Source organism: Ambystoma mexicanum, chromosome 8, assembly GCF_040938575.1.
Source record: "Ambystoma mexicanum isolate Mex_15411 chromosome 8, UKY_AmexF1_1, whole genome shotgun sequence".
NCBI lineage: Eukaryota > Metazoa > Chordata > Amphibia > Caudata > Ambystomatidae > Ambystoma > Ambystoma mexicanum.
The window spans coordinates 1,630,045,938-1,630,060,774 of record NC_090929.1 but is presented as its reverse complement, the minus strand read 5'-3'; the positions used below and the strand labels follow the sequence as shown (position 1 = coordinate 1,630,060,774).

Below are 14,837 nucleotides of genomic sequence, written 5' to 3'. Positions count from 1 at the left end.
AATTATTCCACTGTGCTCTTTACGAGTTTTGTGGTAGCTCAGTGGTAATACCACCAAGCAGTACTACCATTACTGCCACTTGGTCCAGCAGTATTATCTCATTAATACTGCCAGATTACAAGTGGCAGTTTAGCAGTGTAAATCCCCATTTTATGGAGTCCATAGGACTCAATCTGGGATTTTCTGCTGGTATTACCTCCGGTGGAATTACCGGATGGCAATACTGCCGATTTCTTTAGGTAAAGTGGAGGATCCCCAGCTGGCAGTAACTCCTCCCCTTCACCGCCAAAAATCGGTGGTATTGCCATCTGATAATTCCGCCAGAGATAAAAATTGAGGGTATAATGGAGGTAAATGGAATGACTTCCACTTTCTTTCCTGGACCGCCAAACTAGTAATGAGGCCCACTGTGCTGGTACTTTATGCGAATGGCGAAAATGCCACCAGTGGCATTCCTTTCCACTGCCCAATACAGAGAGGCTATGGGCCAGGAGATAGATAGATGATGTGGGGGTGGATGGGTAAGGTGTGCACAGACGGTACCCTTCTGTAACAGAGACACATACATACAACCCTAATCATTACAGACCCTAGTAGTTGAACCCTTATACAACCCCACCTTAGATAGAAAACGTCTTACCTGAAAGCTATTTTGATTTTGTTGGGTGTAGAGCAGGAAACGAGGATTTATTTTTTCAGGAGACCAGGGTAGTTGGCCAATTGGTCTTTCCACTGTCCCAGCCCATGGTTTACTATCAGAGAAGCATCCTAGACGGTCATAGCAAACTTCAGCTCCTGTGGAATATAATGACTGAGGTTTAATGTATGATCCCATGCGTTCTTCAGCTGTGCCACATTCAATTTGTTTGTTTGTTTATTTTATTTGTATGGCGCTCCAAACCCAGAGGTAGAAGGGCGCTTAAGAATTTGGTTACAAAGTTGAAAAGTATCTGTGTTTTGCATACTTCGTACAGGTTTATAATATATACATATAGATACAGTGGTCAATAAACAGAACATATGCAGTACGTACAATATACAATTTTCAGAATAAATACAGTGTCTAAGCCAGTATCCGCACGGGTCTAGAGTTAGTGGTGTTATTCTTTGTTTAGCAGCCAGCTGATGACCTGCTTCCTAAAGATCTGGAAGGATTCGACAGTTTTGATGTTAAGCGGTAGGGAGTTCCAGAGTTGGGGGGCAAGCACTGTGAAGCTTACCCCTCCATCTCTTTTTAGGTGGAACCTGGGCACTAGTAGGCAGAGAGTGTTGGAGGATCTGGTGAATCTGGTGGCAGGTTTCAGGGTGAGTTTATTAGCTAGATAAGGTGGTGCTAGGTGATTGAGGGCTTTGTACGTGAGGCAGATGGTTTTTAGATCAATTTTTTGGCGTATGGATAGCCATTTGCAGGCTTTCCTTGTAGCAGAGATATGCTCTTGTCTGGGAAAGTTGGGGGCTGCACGCAAGGCGTTATTTTGTATTACCTGCAATTTGTTGAGTACGGATTGATTAGCGCCTAGGTACAGGCTGTTACAGTAATCCAGTTTGGATTGTATTAGGGCCCTGGCAAGGGTGAGGCAGCTGTTGGGTGATAGGAAGGGTCTGCTCGCCCCAATGAGCTTGCCGGTATAGGCAGCGGCTGAGGCGGTCATATTGGTGTGTTTGCTAAGGTTGGTGTTGGCATCTAGATAGAAGCCAAGGGTTTTTACGCTTTTGGCTATGGGAATGGAATGACCATCGATGGTGATGTTATTATAGCTAGGGTCAAGTTTAGTTAGAGTGTTGGGGGAGCCGATGATTAGGAGCTCTGTCTTCTCATCATTCAGGCAGAGACCATGGGAGGCCATCCATGCCTGAATGATGGAGAATATTTTGTTGATCCGGGCGGAGTCTACCAGAGATAGTGAGGAGTATCTGGGTGTCATCTGCGTAGTTTGTGTAGGTGACACCCAGATGGTCCAGTTGGTCAAATAGAGGCTTTGTAAATATGTTGTACAAAGTGGGGGATACACAGGAACCTTGTGGGACCCCGCATGTGATGGGGATGGGGTCTGCTGCAGCTGTAGTGGAAAAGACTCGTATGGTTCTGTTTGCCAGGAAGGATTGTATCCATGTGATGGCAGGGGAAGAGAAGTGGGCTGCGGTGGCAAGGTGATTACAGAGGACCTCATGGCTGACCAGGTCAAAGGCCGCTGAGAGGTCTAGGAGGAGTAGGATTGCGGCATTGCCTTTGTCTTTCATTTCATCAATCTGGCTTTTGAGATCAACAAGGGCGGTTTCAGTTCCGTGTTGAGGTCTGAAGCCAGATTGACGTATTCCTAGCAGTTGGTTGGATTCTAGGTATTTCTGAATTTGGATGTAGGCGACTCTGTCCAGGATTTTCAGTAGGAAGGGGACTGTGGTGATGGGCCTGTAGTTTGTGGGTGTGGCCGGGTCGAGGGATTGTTTTTTCAGGAGAGGGAGAACCCATGATTGTTTTAAGTTGCTGGGGATAGAGCTATTGGTGAAGGATAGGTTGATGAGTTTGGTGATGAAGGGGGAGAGCTCTCTGGCTGCATCTTTTATGATCTGAGCCGGGCAGCTGTCTCCTTTACAGTTAGAGGGTTTCAGGGAGTTGATGATTTTTTGAACTTCCGGGATGGTGACTTTTTTGAACGAAAAGCCTGTGCTAGTGTTGTTAGGTGTGGGTAGGCTAAGGTTGGTGACATTATTGTTGAAGAGTTGTTGCCGTTTGTTTTTGATTTTAGTTTGGAGTCCTAAAATTTTATTGTTGAGGGCGTTCTGGATGTTGGTGCACCAGGATTCGTCTTTCAGGCAGGTTTCCGGGAGCGAAATAGGGTTTTCTAGTTCCTTCAGAATTTTGAATAATTCTTTAGTGGAGGATCCTGCCTGAGTGATCCTGGTGTTGTATGTATCTTTTTTGGTCCGGATTATCTCGTTTTTGTAAAGTGAGGATAAGTTAGTGAGGTTGGATTTGTTTTCCGCAGTGGGGTTAGTCTTCCAGGTGTGGTGAGCCTTAGCTTTCTCTTTCTTGAGTAGTTTGAGCTCAGGGGTGTACCACGAGTTCAGATGAGCTTTGGGTTTAGCTTTGCGTATTTTCAAGGGGGCAACGGTGTCCATTGCTCTGGCCATGGAATCATTGAAGGTGTCGATCAGCAGGTTTAAGTCAGCGTTAGCTGGGAGAGCGTTGAGGGTAGGTAAGACCAGTGGTAGTAGGGCTTCAGCAGTGATGTTGCGTTTATTCCTGGTGTTGCATGCTGGTGCCATGGGGTGCTTATTGGGCAGTACCTGATTGGTGTTAACCTCAAGGGGGATCATGTGGTGATCGGTCCATGCCAGAGGTTGGGGGTCTTTGCAGGTTGTGTTGCAATTGTGGGTTGCTACCCAATCAAGGGTTCTGCCTTTTTGGTGGGTGGGGAGTACAATGAGTTGAGTGAGACCATGATCGGTTAGGACATTGGCTAGGGATGCAGCATGTGCATCGTTTGGGTCTTGGTAGCCGAGGTTGAAGTCTCCGAGGATCAGGATTTGTGCTGTTGGTTTGGAAATTTCGGTGATGAGGGATGTGATGTCTTCTTCGAAGGTCCCAGGGGGACCTGGGGGTCTATATATGAGGTGGATGGTGATCGTGGCTGTGGGGGAGGTTTGTAGTTTGGTTGTGAGTAGCTCGCAGGATGTGAATGCGACTGTGTCGGTTGGTCTAAGGCCTAGGGCGGATTTGGAAATGATCGCTACGCCTCCACCTCTGGCGTTTGGTCTGTCTGCTCTGAAGATAGTGTATTTGTCTGGGATGGCTAGCGATAAGAAGGGTCCGGACGCCTCATGAAGCCAAGTTTCTGTTAGGGCTAAGAAGTCAAGGTCATTGGTAAGGATGATGTCTGCAATTTCTGTGGGGTGGGCAGCCAGGGATCTGACGTTGAGTAGGGCGCCTTTTAGTGGGGGAGGAGTGTGCTTGTTGGGTCAATGTGCTTTGTATTAGTTTTGGTAATTTAGATATATTTAATGCAAAGTGGGATATGCGCTCATTATCAATGCAAACTTAGACCACCTGCCTCATTTTTGAAGTCAGTTTACATTACATTTTGACAATAGAGAAGTACCACCTCTTACCCAAGAAAAATCAGTGGAATACAAACAAAGGACATAGCGAGAGGCAGCGACAGATGCGAGAAAGTGTATAGCGCAGTCAATAGAAATGTTGCACCAAATATATATCTGGAAAGGAACAGGCCCTAAGAGACTAGTGAACTTCCAGCGGAAAGGGAAGGGGGACTCCAAGAAACCTGCAATTCAGAAACCCCTTCCATCGAGAATTCGATGACACGCAAGCCAACAGTTCAGAGAAGATGATTCAAAACTCATAACCATCAGTTGAAGAGAACACTGTCAAGTGGTCACTATGCTCATGGAACACGAGAGGCCACTCGCACCTTTTCGATCAGCCAGCTCCCGAACTGTCCTTATACCAAATTATATGTCTCCAAGAGACATGGCTGAGTGCTCCTCCATGTTGTGACGGCTATATGACCCTTCTGAATCCGGCTATACAAAAAACTCTAGGCCGTCCATCGGCAGGGCTGATCACTTTAATCAAAATCGATTTAGAATGGTCTTTGGTTGCATCAGTGAACCTCAACCCATGGATCCAATACACCATCCTAAAGACTTAGGGTAATTTGATTGCAAACTTGGAGATGATTGTCTGTGGAGATATGAATGTCCATTTACTTGACAATAAAGGTCAAAGCAAGGGCTTACATGAACTATCACAACGTGCACAGAGATGGCTGAAAGAACATCTTGCCGAAACTTGATATTATGAAATGAGACCAGTGGTAACGGATCTATACTGTTGTCGACGTGGAACCGTGGGAAATCAGTGGCAACCATTGACTATATCTTTATGTCATCTCAGCTTCATCAGACAATAACGAAAGTTGAGATTATTTCATCCCATAAAAGCAACCACAATATGGTGACAATTAAAGGCACAAATTTAGGCCATCAAAAGAAGAGGGAGCCAGCAATGCAACTGGAAATCAATCCAAAACTCTCAAGATTAAGAATAAGCACAATACAAGCAAACACACTTCCAAAGCTGTTTGAGAAAGCAGACGTAAATGATGCAGCAACATTGAACTATGAATGGATACTGGTGCCTTTTCAGAAGCCATGTTCTCTTGTAGGTCTGCCTGCCCACAAACATCAGTATAATCCGTAACTAGCAGATAAAAAGGAGATTCGATGGAAAACCATACGGACACTAAAACAAATTGACAATCCTCAAAATGTCCTAAACATTGAAAAAGCCAAACAAGCCTACAACACTTGGAAGAAATCCCACATAATGATGATGGAACAAAACAATGCTGAATTGATGCTGGCAATGTTCAGAAATCGGAATCTGAGAGATCTATGGTCCCTGTTGAACAATAACTCCCCATACCAACATCAGCTGGTCTCAAATGTCTCAGAAGAGAAGTGGATTGCCCATTTTGCCACTTTACATAAAAAAAATAACCATGGGATATTCATCAGCAGAACTCTCACAAAAATGGAATCCTGAATGGAGAAATGAAGACATAATTGAAACGATACAGCACTTGAAAGGGTCACGGGCCCCTGGCCCAGGTGGCTTGTCCAATGCAGCTTCAAAACAAGATCCTGTAGCTTGGGCAATCATGATGGAGCAAATATTGAGGCTGAGCAACAGACTAAACCAGATTCCGGCATCATGGAAGAAAGCGACCCTGATTCCTATATTCAAACAAGGTGCATGTGATGAGCCAGCCAATTATCGGCCTATAGCCATCTTGGACCCCTTGGGCAAACTATCTGCGTCATTTTTCCTGAAGAAATGAAAGGCTTGGACCAAAGAAACAAACCGCCTGGCAACAAGACAGACAGGCTTTACTGTGAATGTAGGCACTAACATCAATCTTTTGGCATTAAATCTAATTAAACACAAAGTTTTGACAACAAAGACTGTGGTCCATGCAATTTTTGTCGATCTCACTATGGCATTTGACTCATAAATAAGCAGAAATTATGGTCCAAATTGTCAGCGTGGAAGTGTCCGGTAGATATAATGGAACCCATCAAGCTTCTGTATACAAATACATCAGTAGCAGTTAGACTTTCAAAAAATGGGGTGAAATCTGTGGCAATCAAAACATGGAATGGCCTGAAACAGGGCTGCCCATTGGCAGCCACATTATACAGTCTATTCACAGGGGACCTTGAGGATAACATCAACGATCCCGCTCTTAATCCCCCCAAAATCAACTCTGTGCCAACACCGATCTTAATCTACGCAGATGACATTAAATTGATGGACAAAACAAGTTCTAAAAGTCAGCCTTTGAAGAATGGAAGAATATATGACCTCCAACAGCTTAAAAGCCAATCCAAGAAAAAAAAAATACGTGTCTTTGACAAAACAGCAGCCGAGGAAGAAAAAGCAATGCAAATTCCTAATTGATGACAAAATAGTGGAGGAAGTTTCCACTTTTAAATACTTAGGATTCAATCAATCAGTCTAAGTATGAGAGGGAATGGGCATGCGATATTGTAGGAAAAACGCAGTCGCTGGCCCGACAAGGATGTCTGCTCTTAAGAAAATTTGGAAAATTTTCTATGAAACCAGTAATCACCTTTTATCGACAAAAGGCGATCCCCATTATCACCTATGGGAGTGAAGCCATGTTGGGTGCAGACATTATAAATTGGCAAAAACTGGAAGCCATATTCTGGAGAAAAATACTGCGGTTGCCAAAGAACTTTCCGATGCCGAAAATAAGGCATGAAATCGCAACCCAATCCTTGGACTCCATAGTACGGTGGAAACAATTCGACCTTTTGCGGAAAGTGCTGATTGTTGAAGAAACACCTTCCATCCAATTACTACTGAGCACGAAGGATACTTTGAACAATACGAAATTGAATCTATGGGTGAAACAATTGAAGACAAAACTAATAAAGGAAGATATCTCCCTAGATATGCTACTATATCGCCCACAACATGCCAAAGTAAAGCTGCAAAGGAATGATTGGATGTAAACATGTCAAGACAAATCAAAGTACACCATGAACATCCAATGTGACACTGACTTAAGAGCCATTAACAAACCACCTGCTTATTTATGCCTATTCCCAGATCCAAAAGTTCGAGATCTATTCTTAAAGATCAGACTGAATCTAATTCGGACCTGTGAAAGATTAACTGAAATCAGGCAATTTACACCTTCAGAAGGCTACTGCCGGTTTTGTATGGTACCAGATGTGCCAGAAACATTGTACCATCTAATCATGACATGTACAGCGCTGGCTCATAAGAGAGCCCTATATGGGTCCTTGTTTGTAATTGCAACGTATCAGCTAGAACCTGCCGTAAGATGGGGCCTAATGATGAGCGGGCAAGATGAAAAATCAATCTTTACGCTTACGAAATTCATCTGTAACATGCTGGACCTGGACACAAAATAGTAAAATTAGGTCAATAGGCTATGTTCACAGCGAAACCGTGATGATGATGTGGAGTTTATCTTTCTTTTTTTCTTATTTTTGTTTTATTGGTAGAAAGAAGTTTTAGATGCTAATGAACTTATGCAATGAATTCTATGATATGGACAAATGAAAAGTTTATTTATAAACTATATCATTTCAATAAAAAATAAAAAACAATCATATTTACATCGCATCCTCCCAACCCTCTGTCCACATGGCAGGTGATGTTAAGGTGATTTTCTGGGCATATTAGTAGAGTGCTAAAAAGAGGGGCAGAAAAGGAAAAAAGTGATGCCACACTCACAATATCTTTGACAATCGTTTGTGCCATTCTATTTAGGCGCCCTGTGATGACATTAGTACTTATAGTGTAAGATGCATGGTTGATCCTGGAAATTGCATCCAGATGAATATCCCATGACAAGTGCATCCAGATGAATATCCCATGACAATTCCATCCAGATGAATATCCCATGCCAATTTCAACCAAATGAATATCCCATGCCAGTTCCATCCAGATGAATATCCCATGCCAGTTCCATCCAGATGAATAGCCAATGCCAATTCCATCTAGATGAATAGCCAATGCCAATTCCATCCAGATGAATATCCCATGCCAGTTCCATCCAGATGAATAGCCAAAGCCAATTCCATTCAAATGAATATCCCATGCCAATTCCATCCAGATGAATATCCCATGCCAGTTCCATCCATATAAATAGCCCATGCCAGTTCCATCCAGATGAATAGCCCACGACAATTCCATCCAGATGAATATCCCACGACAATTCCATCCAGATGAATAGCCCACGACATTTCCATCCAGATGAATATCCCACGCCAATTCCATCCAGATGAATATCCCATGCCAGTTCCATCCAGATGAATATCCCATGCCAATTCCATCCAGATGAATATCCCACGACAGTTCCATCCAGATGAATATCCCACGACAGTTCCATCCAGATGAATATCCCACGAAAGTTCCATCCAGATGAATATCCCATGCCAATTCCATCCAGATGAATATCCCATGACAATTCCATCCAGATGAATATTGCATACCAGCCGTGAGGCTACACCAGGGGATCTCTATACAAATTCTTCAAAAGGACCCTCACTCATTAGTGACTTTTCCAAAACATCCAATTATTATTGGATTTGACCAAGTGGGTTGATGTACTCGCAAGTAATCTCTGAAGACCTAAACCCCAAAATGCATGACGTAGGTTTCTCCAAACTAGTCCACAAGCCCACCTAGACAGCAGGGCAGACCCTAAACCTGATCTGTGAATCATGCCTGGATCGTCAAACCTACTTGTAGAAACATCATGTTGGTCTTTACACCCCAAGTCACTTGCCAACTGTGCAATCCGGAGGCTCTAATCACCAGCGGAGTGTTGGCAGAGTGTTGGCTAAGAAGGACGCAGATCTCCGATTTCCTGTGAGCTGCCTTGCTGCTTGCTGCACTGTGGTATTGCAGTACTTTTTCCATTGCCCTTGCTAGGAGCCGGGGTTTAACCACCAAACACTCCACTCCCGACGCGGAGCGTTGCAGAGTGTTGGCTAAGAAGGACGCAGATGACTGATTTCCTGGGAGCTGCCTTGCTGCTTGCTGTACTATTGTATTGCAGTACTTTTTCCATTGCCCTTGCTAGGAGGCAGGGTTTAACCACCAAACACTGCACTCCCAACACGCAGTGTTGCAGAGTGTTGGCTAAGAAGGACGCAGATGACTGATTTCCTGGGAGCTGCCTTGCTGCTTGCTGTGCTGTTGCATTGCAGTACATTTTCCATTGCCCTTGCTAGGAGGCAGGGTTTAACCACCAAAAACTCCACTCCCGACACTGAGGGTTGCAAGGTGTTGGCAGAGTGTTGGCTAAGAAGGACGCAGATCGCTGATTTCCTGGGAGCTGCCTTGCTGCTTGCTGTACTGTTGTATTGCAGTACTTTTTCCATTGCCCTTGCTAGGAGGCAGGGTTTAACCACCAAACACTCCACTCCTGATGCAGAGCATCGCAGAGTGTTGGCAGAGTGTTTGCGGAGGGTGCCACAGAGGTCATGGAGCAACACACTCTACTAGATCCAAAATTTCTCCTGATGATGGGAAGTCAAGCTCGGTCAGCACTTCAAACCAGGGAGGAAGGAGGGGCCTCCCTTCCTCCACAAGGATCTTCGCTGTCGACCCCTCAAACTCCAGCTGAAGGTACTGTTTTTTATCATCCTCTGTGGTTTCTCCCCTTCCAGAGGAGCCACAAGTTGACATCGAAACGCTTTCCCTTCTAGAACTGGCTATATGGGAGGAAAGGGAAATTGCGGGCACAGACTGCGCCGCAGCCCCAGCCGTGGTTGGCACAGAGTTTCCGGTAGGCTCTCAAGATTTATTCATAAGAACGATTGGGGAGGACTCGGCTCGGTGAGTTCTCGGCATTCAATAAAGGTGAGATCTCAGAAAGAACTTGTCAGCCGAAGGGTTCCGTTGGGCAGGCAAAGGCGCATTCGCCATGCATGAACTCTCACCACCCTGTAGTAACGGATGGCCCTCAGGTCTGTGAACTGATCCAGCCCTTGAAGTTGACTAACAAGGCGATCACATAAGTTCCGGAATTTCATCTGCCGAAAAAAACTGGCGGCCCACAAGTAAAATGCAGAAGAACATCAATATCAGAAGGGAATTCCATGAAATGGCACTTCAGAGCTTCCTGCACAGGGTCAAATAGACCGGACGATGGAAAGAGATAAAAACCTTACCCTGGCAGTCCACGAGGAAGCCTAGCAAGACATCCCCGATGCTGACCTGCTGGTGGGCTTAGATCAGAGAGGCCCATTAAGGGAAGTAAAACAACAATTACATCATAGGAGAACAGAGAGCCCCTGTGTCACCTGGCAAAGTGGGTACGCCCCCCGGGACAGCTGCAACCTGTGAGGAAAGCTCTTTAAAGCCTGAAAAAGGAGACGCAAGGACGCCAATGTGTGCCCCTATGAAGGGGGTAAACCCAGAGGCCTAGCCAGGATTGTCTAGCAAATGGGGCCTAAGGCTAATGTAGTTGGGCCCACTGCGCTGACAAAAATATCTGTAAAATGCCCACACAGCGCTGCTGAGCGGGCATTTACAGATTTTAGGCGGGCCTTGCCCGTCAGGCCCTACCCTGTCTACGCCTCTGGGTAAACCAGGTGGCGAGCTATGTGCTGACTGGGGGCATCAATCTGCCTTGTGCAGACTCTGACGGGTTTGGGGATCCTGTCCCCTTGGACCCCGTATTGGCCGTCAGGCTGGTGAAGGACGTTGCAACATTGACATTGCAGTTAAGTGCCAAACTGCAATCAAGAGGATAGAAAAGGTCAAATGGAGAGGTAGAGGCAGATAGGTCCTTCCAGGTCTTGGCCCTCAGGACAATGGTGAAACTTGGAGGCGAGCTTGGTTTGGGAGCACAGCCAAAAGAACAAATCCTTCAGGGGGAGGAGCAGGTTTAAGGGGGTCTCAAGGTTAAGAAGCAGCTGCCGGCTCAACATATGAGGGGGGGCGTATGGTGTCAGCTCCTCTGAAGATTTGGAAGACTCTGACACAGAGGATCCAGAGCCTGAGCAACCTATCCAGGATAAGAAAGGTGGGCCAAGGAGCCTGGAGCCATAAGGGTGGTCTTAAAGCACCGGATCGGGCAAGTGAAAGTAATAGCTGTCATTTGGAGGAGCATTGTGCCAAACAGGCGGCCCAGCCTGGTTCAATTGTTTCCATTACACTGTCTCCATTCCTTAAATTATATGAATCCTTAAAACTACAAGGATCAGTCTACCCTTATGGCACTGATGCAGTCTAAAATTATATGCATTGAATCTTACATTGAGGCCTGGGGGAAAAGAGATCTAGAGAAAAGGAGTCAGAAGGGGTAATCTTCAAAGCTTTAATTGATTTCATTGAAGAAGCAAGGGAAGATAAAAAGTCCTTCCTGACCTGTTCCAGAGAGACTAGTAAACTAACGAAATCCCAAGATCGCTGCGATAAGAAAAAAGTATCTCTGTTTATACTAACACAGACCCGCTTTTGGGGCAGATTAACCCGCCCTTGGGGCCTATGGCCTGTCCAAAGAGGAAGGGTGGAGCTCTGTGTCATCTTCCTGGCCCCAGCGATGGCACCTTGAGGTCGGCTCCATTACAGAATGAGGCAAACTCGTTCTCGGGTTAGCCCTGTGGAATGCAGAGACAGTGTAAAGCTGCCAGAGGCCTGGAATGAATGGAGTGCACAAGACTCAGTCAGGGGATCAGCCATCTTGCCCCAGGACATCTTTCCAATCTTTGAAACTAGCGTACAAAGAGAGTCAAAAACAACAGGCAAAGGAGCAAGACACAAAACAGTGGTGTTATCAAAAAAGACAATAAATCTACCTAAAGCTGTGGCCGGGAGGAATATCATTAGAAACCTCCGAACGGTGTCAGAGGTGCCTCAAAGCAGGGCCCTTCCAAGTGGCCCAGGGTGGGGGGGGGGTAACTAACAAGTCAACTGGAACAAATTAGATCAACTCCCGAAATAACAATTGCGGGATGCCTCAACATGAAGAAGTAAAACGGGATCAGGAGGTCAAAACTGATCCACTGTTACAGATGTCAACATACGAGAACTATACAATGGATGTCTCAGAGGGCTTATCAATCCTTACCACCTCCTTAGATGAGGATGCTCCAGAAGAACAGGGGGCGGCTTTCCTTAAAAAAAACATTGGTTTTAAAACATTGGAAGACAAAAGGTACTTAAGACAGTCCCAAATCGGTGCCAACCTAACATGATGGAACCATTGGTAGAGTGACCTAGACAGGAAAGACTTATTCGATCAAGGGCTAAGGATGCCCCAAATAAGATCAGGCCATGGCTGCCCTTTGGGTCACATCAGCAGGGGGAGTGGGCCCGAAAGAACAGCGTAGTTCGGAGCTCATCCCACAAAGTTCTCCTAGAGAGAGTTTTGAAAGCTGATGATGGCCTGATATTGAATCATTCAAACATGACGGCTCTCCTGTACAACGTGCCACAACTTAGAGTGATTGAACCTAAGGACATTAAGATCGTGGATTTTACAAGTGAATACAAAAATGACAGTGTTCGCTTACACATGACATCTCAGGCGGTAACATCTTTGATGGTAAAATCAACCGATGAGCTGAGGGCCCTGGGTTTTGACCTAAGAGACTGTGCCTTGGAGTCGGAGGGTGTCTTAGGGAACAAAACCAACTTTCCAAGGAAAAGGGGTCGAGGACATAATGATATTGGTTACATGGAAGAGAATGAGCCTCTTAAGCTCACCAGAGACTCCCCAGCTACCCTCCTCGACCCAGAAGCCCTGCGGGTTACTATCGAAGGCAGGGCTTGTGCTATGGCACAATCAAACAAATTGCAGAGGGCATCAGTAAAGAGGAATCCTGGGACTGGTTAGCAAGGACCCTGGCCTCTCCAGCCAGAGAATAGATCGACAGGAAGGGAGTTTTGGGTGGGATGAAGATGGGCACCTGGAACACTAGAGGGTTTGTCCATCTGTTCCAGCATCTTGATCCGAGGCTAAGCTACGTGGACGTTCTCTGTATACAAGAATCTTGGCTTAGAGAAAACCCTCGTTTAGATGGCTTTACGGGATATCTGAACAAGGCCTCAAAAGGTACTAGAGGTAGACCTACATCGGGGTTACTTACTTTTGTAAATAACAAAACTGCCGGAAAAGTGATGAGAGTCGCACATCCTACCCCCCTGATGCAGATTGCAATAATAAAATTGCAGGAGTCATCAACTCCTAAGCAGGGCCTGTTGGTGATTTTCAATCTGCATTGGAACCCCAAAGCCAAAGAGGGAAGGTCATTTATCCAATTGGTAATTAAATGGATTGACGATATAAGATCAGAGCTATAAGAGCCTTGCATAGTTATTTGTGGGAACCTAAATATTGACTGCATCGGGACCAGCAACTGTGCCGAGAAGGTCAGTCTAAAGAATGAAAAAACTTTGCGAAGTCAGAAATGGCTGGAGGCAACCAGGTTTAGGGAAACGCACATTGTCAATGGGCAAGTGAAGGGGGACCGGATGGGTGCCAAAACCTGGTCCTCAGCTTGCTCGTGTGCAACGCATGACTATTATTTTGTCAACGGGGCAATGTTCCAAAGTGTGTCTTCCCTGAAGGTGTATCCCACCATCCACCTGCTTAAGACCAACAAAGCAGGATTCATATAACAGGACTGATAAACGCTGGGACTGCAAAGTACTTCTGGAGAATGGCCATAGTAGGTTAAGGATTGATTCTAGATCGCTTCCAGCCCTAAAGGAGACCCTTCGAAAACGGCAACTGTCCCTGGATCAGGGTGTGGGTTATGAATCCTGACTATACTTATTCAGTGAAACCCAAACAAGAAGGGGAAAGGGCTGTTTTAAGAGAAAACATGCTTATGACGAAGGGATCGCCAACAAAAAGCACCAGTTATTAAAGGACCTTAGACTATTGAATTCTGTCCCTCCTATTAACCGGATAGAGAAAAGGAGGGTCCGGAAACAACAATACAGGAACTGGGTCAAGTTATATAGTGCAAACCTCTACCAAAAAGACATGGAACAAATGATGATGGCCCTGGACTCGACGAATGTAAAATATCTTTGGATTCTCTTAAATGGCAAAGAGTATGATAATGGTGCCCTTCAGTTGAATCCTATCCAGGAATGTGTTTGGGTGCAGCATTTTGAATCTCTGTATGGTATATAAAAAAAATCTAAGAAATCTGCTACAGGCATATGATCTCAAAATGAAGCATGGTCAATTAATTTTGACAGAGAGGAAATTAAACACATCATCACCAGGGCAAGTTCGTCAAGAGCCCCGGGCCCCGATGGCATGACAAATGCCATGCTAAAAGGGGCTCCGGAGCTCTGGACCAACTTCTGTTTGGTTTTGTATAAGAGAATCAACTTATTGGGGAGAATCCCAGTCTCATGGAAAAAGGCGGTAGTGGTTCTGATTTTAAAAAAAGGGAACAAAGCTAAACCCGGAAATTACCGCCCCATTTCCCTGTTGGACATTTTGGGAAACATTTTTGACGAGATACTGCTTAAGAGGTTTAAGGAGTGAATCGAGAAGTCCGGATATTTTGACTCCAGACAATCTGGATTTGTGAATAATGTTGATTGTGGACTGAATCTTTTACTGATCAGTTTGCTAAAAATGAAGACCCTAAAAGGGAACGACAAACTGTACCTGGCTTGCATCGACATAGAGGCGGCCTTTGACCCTGTCAATAGAGACATTTTATGGAGAAAATCGGAAGAAAGAGGTTGCCCAAAGGACCTTTTAGTAGCCATCAAGGCA

At 45.3% G+C, this 14,837-nt stretch overlaps 1 protein-coding gene across 2 annotated transcripts in view; it reads right to left on the bottom strand.

Annotated features, from left to right (window-relative positions):
• LOC138473263 (pancreatic triacylglycerol lipase-like) overlaps positions 1-14,837 on the bottom strand; it is a 241,481-nt gene that overhangs the window by 194,132 nt on the left and 32,512 nt on the right. For both annotated transcript variants that reach the window (XM_069611902.1, XM_069611901.1), the window contains exon 3: positions 641-795. In XM_069611902.1, the coding sequence (XP_069468003.1) occupies positions 641-795 (155 nt within the window). The remainder of the gene's footprint in view (positions 1-640; positions 796-14,837) is intronic.